Below are 9997 nucleotides of genomic sequence, written 5' to 3'. Positions count from 1 at the left end.
AAGGGCTCTCTAGGGGATGCTGTTTCTCCCCTGTATCACATATATGTGTAGAGAAAACACTCATACACATACAATAAAAATAAATTAATTAAAAGACTAATGCCTGGTTCTTATCCCCAGACATCCTCATACCCACCCCAATGTGGGATACAGTCTGAGCATCCAGATTTTGAAAGCTCACTCTATGATTCTAGTGTTCAGCAAAGTTAGTAGATACAGCCACACATGTCTCCTGTTAATCAGATTTACATCGCTTTAATAAAATGCCTGAAGCAGTCAACCTAAAAGTAAAAATGTGAGACGGTCAAGAAGGTGGATTTCTCCAGGATACTTCCCCATGGTAACACAACACACCTACCTATCACCATAAAGAGGACCAAGATGACATAGATGCCCCAGGTGTGCTTCTGGGCATATGGATGCAAGAGGAACATCATGAGGGGTCCGAAGATGAAGAAGAAGACATTGCTGAACTACAAGAGAAGCAAGGAGAGGGCAGGTCAGAAGGGGCAGAAGGGCAAGAAGTCCTGTTCATCTAAGCGTCACACATCCTCCAGTCCATCCTCCGGACTGTGAGGGTATTAGTGAACCCTGGATGCATTCCATATCAGCCATCAGCTCATCCTTACCCTTACCTTTTAAATTTTTTTTATGGGCCTGTTGTGGTGGTACGCACCAGTAACCCCAGCACTCCAAAGACAGAGGCAGGTAGATCACTGGGAGTTTGAGGCCAGCCTGGTTTACATAGCAAGTTCCAGGCCAAACGGCAACGCAGCCAGGTTTAGCCTGAAAAAAAAAAAAATTGGGGGGCTAGAGAGATGCTCAGCAGTTAAGAGCACTGCCAGTTCCTGCAGAGGACCCAGGTCCAAATCCCAGCACCCACATGGCAGCTAACAACTGTCCATAACTCCAGTTCCAGGGGATCCAACACTCTCTTCTGACCTCCACAGGTATTACACGGGCGCACTTACCTACAGGCAGACAATACATTCATAATAAATAAAAAATATTTTAAAAACAAAAAAAAGTAAAAATGTTTATTTTGGCTCATGGTTTTGTTTCGTTGTTTGAATTTATCTGTTTATTTTGAGATAGGACTTAGTCCAGGCTGGCCTCAAACTGTATAACCAAGGGTGATCTTGAATTTTCTGATTTTCCTGCCTCCACCTCCCCAGTGCTGGGATTATAGGCTTTCACTACCAAGCCTGACCTAGTCCATTACATCTTTTTCTTTTCTTTCATTACTTTTATGTGTGTATTGGATGTGGGGGTTAGGAGTTGGGGGGTTCATGTGAAGGCCAGAGGGGTCCCACTCTTTCCACTGCATTCCTTAAAGACAGGAGGATGTCTCACTGAACCTGAAGCTTGCCAGTTTTTTCTGGCTAGGCTGGTCAGATCTCGGCAATTATCTTGTCTCTATCCCCAGCACTGAGGTTATAGATGTGGGCAGCCATGAGTGCTGGGGACCTGAGCACAGCAGCAGCTACTGATCTTACCCACTGAGCTGCCCCAGCTCCAATTATGTCTTAATAAGACTAGGTGGTGGGAAGAAACTGGAGAGATGACTCAGCAGTTAAGAACACTGGCTACTCCTCCAGAGGAACCCAAGTTTGGTTCCCAGCACCCATATCAGGTGGTTACGTGTAACTGCAGCTTCAGGGGATCCAATGCCTTCTTCTGGCCTCCTTAGGCACCAACAGACATGTGGCATACATTCACACAGATACACATGAAGACATGTCTTCTGAGAGAAGCATTATCCACCCATGTAGGGTACCTGTGTTCAAACTTCTTTTTAAAAATTATACATTTTTAATAAATAGTGGGTTTCCACAAGGATTTTTCATATATCCTTAGTTTTAGTTAACCCACTCTCATCCTCCTGTATCTTTGTGTGTGTGTGTGTGTGTGTGTGTGTGTGTGTGTGTTTATATGTGTGTAGTAATGGGGATTAAATCCAGGGCCTTACGTATGCTAGGCAAACACCCTGCCCCCAAGCTATACTCCTAGTAAAGAAGTGATTTTTTTTACAATTTATTTTATTTTTAAAATTTATTTTTACTTTATGTGCATGAGTGTTTTGCCTGCAAGTATGTAAGTATTATACTACATGTATGCAATACTCAATGAGGTCAGAAGAGGATGTCAGATCCCCTGCAACTGTAGTTATGAACTATTGTTAGCTGCCATGTGGGTGCTGGGAACTAAAACCAGGGCCTCCTGGAAAAGCAGCTAGTACTCTTGTGTGTGTGTGTGTGTGTGTGTGTGTGTGTGTGTACATGTGAGTGCAGAATCCTGGAATCCAGAGGTGTCAGATCCCTGAAACTGGAGCTGCAGATGGTTGTAGCCACCTGATGTATGTGGTGGGAAACAAACATGGGTCCTCTGCAAGAATTGCAAGTGCTCTTAACCACTGAGCCATCTCTCCAGCCCTGAAGAAGTAATTGTTATTCTTCCAGTTTTTCGGGGATTTTTTTTTTAGTATTAGCTTCTTAAAAGAGAACATAGATTTCATTTTGTTTGTTTTGATGATTCTGGGAGTCAAACCCAGGGCCTGTTAAGCAATCTCTACCACTGAGCCACATCTCCATCCCCAAGAAGACAAATTTGATTACCAGCCTAAAGGGGCTTAGAATCTCTGTACAAATCAGAAGACTTGGGAGAGGTTTTCATAGAAAACAGTGATGAGCTTTTATCTTTGAATACCGAAAGTCACAAAAGGCTAAAACATTATTTTCAATATTTTATTTTTATTTTATGTGTACGAATGTTTTGCCTCCATGTATGTATGTGCACCACATGCATGTCTGGTGCACACTGAGGTCAAAAGAGGGTTGTCAGATCCCCTGGAACTGAAATTACAGGTGGTTGTGAGCCTCTATGTGAGTGCTGGGAACCAGATCCTCTGCAAGAGTTGCCAGTGCTCTTAACCACTAAGCCATCTCCCCAGCCCCTATTTTTTTATTTTTAAAAACTCTTTATTCATTTAAGACAGGGTCTCATATAGCCTAGGCCAGCATTAAGGTCAATATGTAGTGGACACTAATCTTGAATTTCTGACCCTCCTGCCTCCACCTCCCAAGTACTGGGATTACAGATGTGCACCACCATGCCCAGCATCTCAAGTAGCTTTTATAGACCATTGTATTTTATACATCACTGAGGGAGTTGAGTCATAAGACTTCATTCATCTAAAATTTTGGCCAGCAAAACTATGGTGAAAACTAATTAGTAAAAACCAAAAACGCTTGTTTCTTAAATGGTTGTTGTTGGCAGTATAAACCATAAAGAGAGAAAAATGATACCAGGAAGGCAAGGGAAATGTACCTGAAGTAATTTTTGCCTACCAGATTTACCATAATAACTATTTTCATTATCTGAAAATAAAAATACTTTGCTGAATTTTCTTGGATTATCTAGTAAAAAGACATTGTAGAGATTGTTCCCTTTTCAGTCAACCTTGCTGCCTGCCATGTGTCAGCCTCCTTTTATTGTTGTTTTGTTTTGTTTTGTTTTGTTTGTTTGTTTGTTTGTTTTTTCAGACAGGGTTTCCCTGTAGCCCCAGCTGGCCTGGAATTTGCTATCTCAGCTAGTCTGGATCTCACAGAGATCTGCCTGTCTCTGCCTCCCAATTGCTGGGAATAAAGGTATGTGCCTCCACACCCAGCTGGCCTCCATTTTTGTTAAGGGTAGTACACTGGGTTTTAAGTCTCTTTGGGATTAACGGACTAGAAAATTGTTTTGTTGTTGTTGTTGTTTTTGTTTTTGTTTGAGACAGGGTCTCCCTGTAGTTCCAGCTAGCCTGGAACTCCCTATGTAGAAAAGGGTAACCTTAGTCTCACAGAGATCCACCTGCCTCTGCCTCCTGAGTGCTGGGATTAAAGGTATTGACCACCACAGCCACCTGGAAAATGTTCTAATGCCCCCTATGGTATTAATAAATATTTATTTATATCTCTCTAGATGGAGATGGATTTTCTAATTTGCACAATTTCAGCAAATTTCTGCATGGAGGCTGTCCTTATATGTAAATACATGATTTAAAGTAGGGACACATCATAATCGGACTAGGGTGAGGCACATACCTATGCTGACTCTGGCCATAACCAGGTCCTGCTCCCAGAGCCTCCCACCTCCCAGAGGGCATGGGCCTGGATTCTGGGCATAAGACCAAGAGTCTCCCTGGACTAGCAGCTAGCAGTTGGCACCCAAGGTTGGGCAGGCAGCAATTACACAATCCACACTACGAACTATCTGGTCAGAGGTGAAATTTTTACCATAATTCAGAGAGGGCAATGTAGCAAACCTTCCATATGCTTTAAAACATTTTGTAGTTAAAATGCTCTCTATTATGAACTATTTGCTATTTGACACAGACATTAGAGACTCTATGGTTAGCCCTCAAAAATATTTTTTTTTAATTTTGATATTTTACCAACTCATGTAATCTCAAAACTGAGAACTCTTAGGCTGAATGACCTTGAGCCACATTGCAATTATAGGGTAACATTTGCTCTTCAGTGAAAAATTATGCATTGTCTAAAGAAGGCTCAGTACACTTTTCTACAAAAGGCTGCATAGCAGGGCTGAGGAGATGGCCCAGTTGGTGAAGTGCTTCTGAGGAACTGAGATTGATCCTCAGCACCAGTGTGAAAAGCCAGGTCCAGCAGCACACACCTACAGTCCCAGCATTGGGGAAGCAGAGACAGGAGGATGTTGGCCAGTGAACTCCATGTTCAGTGAGAGACCCTGTCCAAAATATAAGGTAAGGAGTGATTGAGGAAGATACCAAGCGTCAACCTTCTGGCCTACACACACACACACACACACACACACACACACACACACACACACAACTAGACAGCAAATATTTGCGACTTTGCAGAGGGCAACCATTTATCTCTTTGTAGTGTGAAAATGGCCAGTGAAGCTATCTGAAGGACTGAGGGTGGCTTTGTTCCAATAAAATTTTATTTATAAAACCAGGCAGCATAGCTGGATTTGGCCCACACAGTAGTTTACTAATTCTAGTTATAAATTAGATTTTATCGCACTAATGCTTTAGTTCAGTGGTAGAGAGCTTGCTTAGCATAGGTAAGACATATGTAGACAACTAATGGCAGCACAATAGGATTCTCATCAGAAACATGCTCATGACCCCTTGCCTCCGTGTTAGTCTGCTTGGGCTTTCATAACAAAGTACCACAGACGGAGTTGCTTAAACAACAAAAATTCAGAGCCCAGCATGGTGGTGTATGCCTATGTCCTAGTTTCATTCTGGTCCTGCCATGAAACACTCAGTCCAAAAGCAACTTAGGGTTGTTTATTTCCCCTTATACTTCCCAGTCACAATCCATCATTGAGGGAAGTCAAGGCAGGAGGAACCTGGAGCAGAAACCATGGAGGAACCATGCTTGGTGGCTCGCTCTGTGGCTCATACTCAGCCAGCTTCCTTATACAGCTCAGGACCACCAGCCCAGGAAGTGGTACTACTCCCAGTGAGCTGGACCTTCCTACATCAGTTATCAATCAAGATAATCATGGGCACACCCACAATTGAGGCCAGCCTGAGCTTCATGAGACCCTGTCTCAAAACAAAACAAGGAGCTAGAAAGATGGCTCAGTGGTTAAGAGCACTTACTGCTCTTTCAGAGGACAGAGTTGGGACCCCAGCACCTACATCAGGCAGCTCATAGATGCCTGTAATCCTAACTCAAAGAGATCTCAACCCCACTTCTGGCTTTTGCGGACCCCTGTGCATATACATATATAGAGGTACACAGACACAGACACACACACAGACACACACAGACACACACACACACACACACACAAAATAACTTCCCCCCAGAAATTGAGAAGGTAGGGGTGTGGCTCAGTGGAGGAACACCAGCCTATGCCAGGTGTTAGGGTTAATCCCCAGGTTTGGAGGCTTGATATCTGAGATCAGCTGGATTCTTGTGAGCCAGACACTTTGGCCTGTAGATGGCTGTCCTCTTCCTGTGTCTTTTTGTGACCTTCCAGCTGTATGCAGCCTAATCCCCTCCTTTTATGTTGGGTTAGAGCTCACTGTACTGACCTCATTTTAATCTTTAAGATCCTATCTCCAAATATAACATGTTCTCAGGTACTGGGAATACAAGTGCAATATATGAATTTTGGGGAACACAATTCAGCTTCAAATACCTTGTGATGGCTAATCTTGGTTGTCAGCTTGACAAACCTTTAAAGAGGGAACCTCAATTGAAGAATTTCGTCTATCAGATTGGCCTATGGCCTGCCTGTCTGTGGGGCATTGTCTTGGTTGCTAATTAACATAAGAGGGTCAGGCCGTGGTGGATGGTGTCATCTCTAGGCAGGTGGGCCTGGGCTGTATAAGAAAGCTAGCTGAATGTGAGCCTAGGAGCAGCAGTGAGAGTATTCCTCCATGGTTTCTGCTTCAGGTCCTCCTTGAGTTCCTGTCCTGACTTCCTTGATGACAGACTGTAGTCTGTAATCCAAAATAAACCCTTTCCTCCCCAAGTTGCTTTTAGTCATGTGTCTATCACAGCAACAGAATGAGGCTGGAACACACACCCTCTAAGCCAGTTTTATGTCAATTTGCTCATCCATTTCAACATAGCTTTACAGAAATTGATGCTTTTTCTTTCACTTTCTTGCCAGCATCCTCGTTATTGAATTAAATCAAGTCTTCAGTATTTGTTCACCATTATTTTTGGATGACAGTCAGGATTTTGTCTTTTTGAAGGAATCTATTCACACAACCTAAAACTTCCCATGGAAACCAAGGAAACTAAGGCTTATTTTTTTTGAAATTCTAGTTCCATAAGCAAAAGTTCTTAGCACAAACTCTCTCTCCTTTTGTTCTCATATGAAAAATGAAAGAAATGGCAGAAAGAAGACCCCTTAGACGAGGGCTGGAGGCTGGGGAGTTGGCGACCCAGGGGACAGCCAGCATTTCCCAGGGGTCATTGGGAAAGGTGCATGGGGCCGGCTGGCTGTTGTATATTTTTAAACCAGCCTGCCCCAGCGTGGCTCTCCCATCTGCGTTGCCAGCTGTCTAGTCTGTTCCTGCAAGTAGCAGGAAAAGCTGCTGGGGAGGAGGGAAACAAGGAGAGAGCCAGGAGCCAAAGAGCAAGGTAGTTCCAGCCGTTCATCTGCCAGGAGAGTAGAGTGTGCTGAGCCCCAGGGCCACAGTGCAAGCACATATTCCTGGCACACAGAAGCAGGTGTGGTTCTTGAGTCTCTGAACCAACTACTCACCTCTGAAGGTGAGTTAAATCTGAAGGACAGTTAAATCTGAATTGCAGAAAAACAATGAATGAGATTTTTCTGGTGTAGGTCTGAAATGTTGCATGGGACGTGGGGTACAAAATTACCACAACATAGTCCACAACATAGCTCATCAAGTAAGACGAGACCATGGCCAGGATCAGTTAAAATGTAGGGACGCTTACTCTAAGTTCTCCCTGTGGGTTGCTGAAATCTGAGTCTGACATGAACCTGTCAGATCTGTCCTTGGGTCCAGCTTCTGGGTACTTTTGCTGCAAGTTCACATGTATGCTTTTTTCCTAAAGATAGTTGGTCAGTGCTGCTGGCCTCTGCTACCACCAGTGGTGGAGGTAGAGCACCCACGCTGCCCATGCTGCCCACGCTGTGTGCTAAACATGGTACCTTGGCAGGTCTACACTTCTACCTTTAGTGTTCACAGCCATCCTTGTTTCACAGAAGAAGAGTAGAACATTCCAGAGGTTCACTACCTGCCCAAAGACTCAGAGAATGCTGAGATAACCCAGGTCTATCTGATAGCATTTGGCAGGAAGTGCTCTCTGTGCACTTCCTCTGTGCATCTTCCTTAAAATTTCTCCCATGGAGCTAGGAATGGAGCTCAGTTGGTAGAGTGCTTGCTTGCCATGGACAAGGCACTGGGTCCAACACCCAGCACCACCTAAACTGGTCAAGGTGGCACACACCTATAAACAAGCAAACAACAAACAAATCACCTCTTCTGTGGGACTCAGAACAGACTTAGCGGGCTAAGCGCAAATAAGAAATGCTTGTTGTGAGACACAGTCTCATGTACTCTTGTACAGCGGAGGATGATCTTGAACTTCTTTTTGTTGTTTTGGTGTTGCTGTTATTGTTGCTTTGAAACAAGTTTTCATGTATCCAAGGCTGGCCTTAAACTCGTTATGTAGCTGAGTAGCTGAGAATGACCTTGAATTTTTATTTTTTTAATTTTATGTGTGTGTGTGTGTGCTTTGCCTTGCCTGCATGTGTGTACATGCACCATGTGCATGCCTGGTGGCCACATAGGCCAAAAGAGGGCATCAGATCCCCTGGAACTGAAGTTAGAGACAGTTGTTAGCCACCATGTGGGTGCTGGGAACAGAGCTTGGGTCCTCTGCGAGAGAAGCCAGTGTTCTTAACTGCTGAGCCATCTCTAAATCTCTGGCCTTGAGCTTCTAATCTATGGTGCTGGCAAGCACTGTACCAACTGAGCTACAACTTCAGTCCTGATCTTGAATTTCTGATCCTCCTGCCACCACCTCCCAAGTGCTGTTGTGTCACGATGTCTGGTTTGTGTGGTGCTAGTGATTGAACCTAGGACTTTGGGCATGGTACGAAGGCAGTCTACCCACTGAGCTACATTCTTGGCCCTGCTTTTTTTATTTTTATTTTTATTTTTTGAGATAGTAGTTCTCTTATCACCATAGAGTCCCAGGGATCAAACTCAGGTGGTCAGCCTTGGTGGCCGGTGCCTTTACCTGCTGAGCCATCTCACTGGTCCCCTCCTGTAATTTTAATGTAACGCTTGTTACCTTTTAGTTGATGCCAAATTCAGTTTCCCCTCTTCCTTGTCTTTCAAAGAATTTCTCTCACTTTCTGCTTTAGAATCTGTGAGATTAGGACTTGTAAACCCTCAGTACATCATCCCAAAAGTCAAAAGTTACAGCCAGGCCAAAAGACACATCCAGATCCAGGCTGGCCCGTGTTGTTCTAACAGATGCCAGTGGAATGAGGGGGTGAAGCCTGATGCTGCACATGTCATGACCCGTAACATGGCAGACAATGGTGGAAAGCAGCTCAGCCATGCCCTTGACTGCACCTCACTTCTAGGGGGCGGTGTGCCCTCCAGGCTTGGCCCTCCCTGCTCACATTCTAGTGCCAGGCCCATAAAAGCACAGCAGACTCGATGCTCAGCGTTGTCCCAATGTGTGAGTTCCCAGCATTTGTGCATGTCTTCATCAGCAGCGTTCAGGGTCCTTGTTTGACCAAGGCTCACTCCACGTGGTCCATTCTTGGCCATCTTGTTATTCACTGTGCTCACGAACTGTGTGTAAGGCCAAAAAAAGGAAAGAGGGATAGATAAACCCATTTCATTTGGGAGCAGGAACTTCAAAAGGTCCAAGCCATTAACTGAAATCTGGGTTCCCTGAGGATTTAAAGAACAGACTCTGCTCACCTTCTCCCACCTGCCCACAGGGCCCCCCCTTTTTTTTTGCATAGTCATAGACTAATCTGCTTAGGTAATTAACCACAGTTGCTGCACTAAGTTGATGGTTTCTTCTATGCAACCCTAGAGACCCGAAGAAGGAACAGCTAGCCTTTACTAGGCCGGTGTGTTGGGGGGTGGTCACCTTTTACATCTCCTAGTTGAAGGCAGAAGAACCCGGGAAAGAGTGGAAAGTAAAATGCACTTCCAAATCCAAGAGCTGGGCGTGGTGGCACATCCCCTTAATCCCAGCACTGAGGGGTGGACGGGGGGCAAGGGCAGGCAGATCTCTGTGAGATAGAGGACATCCTGGTCTACATACCAAGTTTTGGGCCAGTTGGGGCCACAGGGAGACCCTGTTTCAAAAACAAAAAACAAGAACCAAGCAAGCAAAAAACCAAATCCAAGTCTGGCATTGTGGTACACACTGGTAACATCAGTACTTTGGGAGGTAAAAGCAGAAAGATCTGGTGTTCGAGGTCATCTTCAGCTACACAGAGA

The 9997-nt window shown here is 44.6% G+C and overlaps 1 protein-coding gene across 1 annotated transcript in view; it reads left to right on the top strand.

Annotated features, from left to right (window-relative positions):
• Positions 1 to 450: 450 nt before the first annotated feature.
• Positions 451 to 9997, top strand: part of LOC115067333 (translation initiation factor IF-2-like) — a 59848-nt gene continuing 50301 nt past the window's right edge. The window contains exons 1-3 of the mRNA XM_029554922.1: positions 451 to 499; positions 7578 to 7670; positions 8896 to 9126. Coding sequence (XP_029410782.1) covers positions 451 to 499; positions 7578 to 7670; positions 8896 to 9126 — 373 coding nt within the window. The remainder of the gene's footprint in view (positions 500 to 7577; positions 7671 to 8895; positions 9127 to 9997) is intronic.

This window comes from Nannospalax galili, unplaced genomic scaffold (assembly GCF_000622305.1).
Source record: "Nannospalax galili isolate Female #2095 unplaced genomic scaffold, S.galili_v1.0 scaffold1585, whole genome shotgun sequence".
Classification (NCBI taxonomy): domain Eukaryota; kingdom Metazoa; phylum Chordata; class Mammalia; order Rodentia; family Spalacidae; genus Nannospalax; species Nannospalax galili.
The sequence above is the reverse complement of the archived record's forward strand: the minus strand, read 5'-3'. Positions and strand labels throughout refer to the sequence as shown.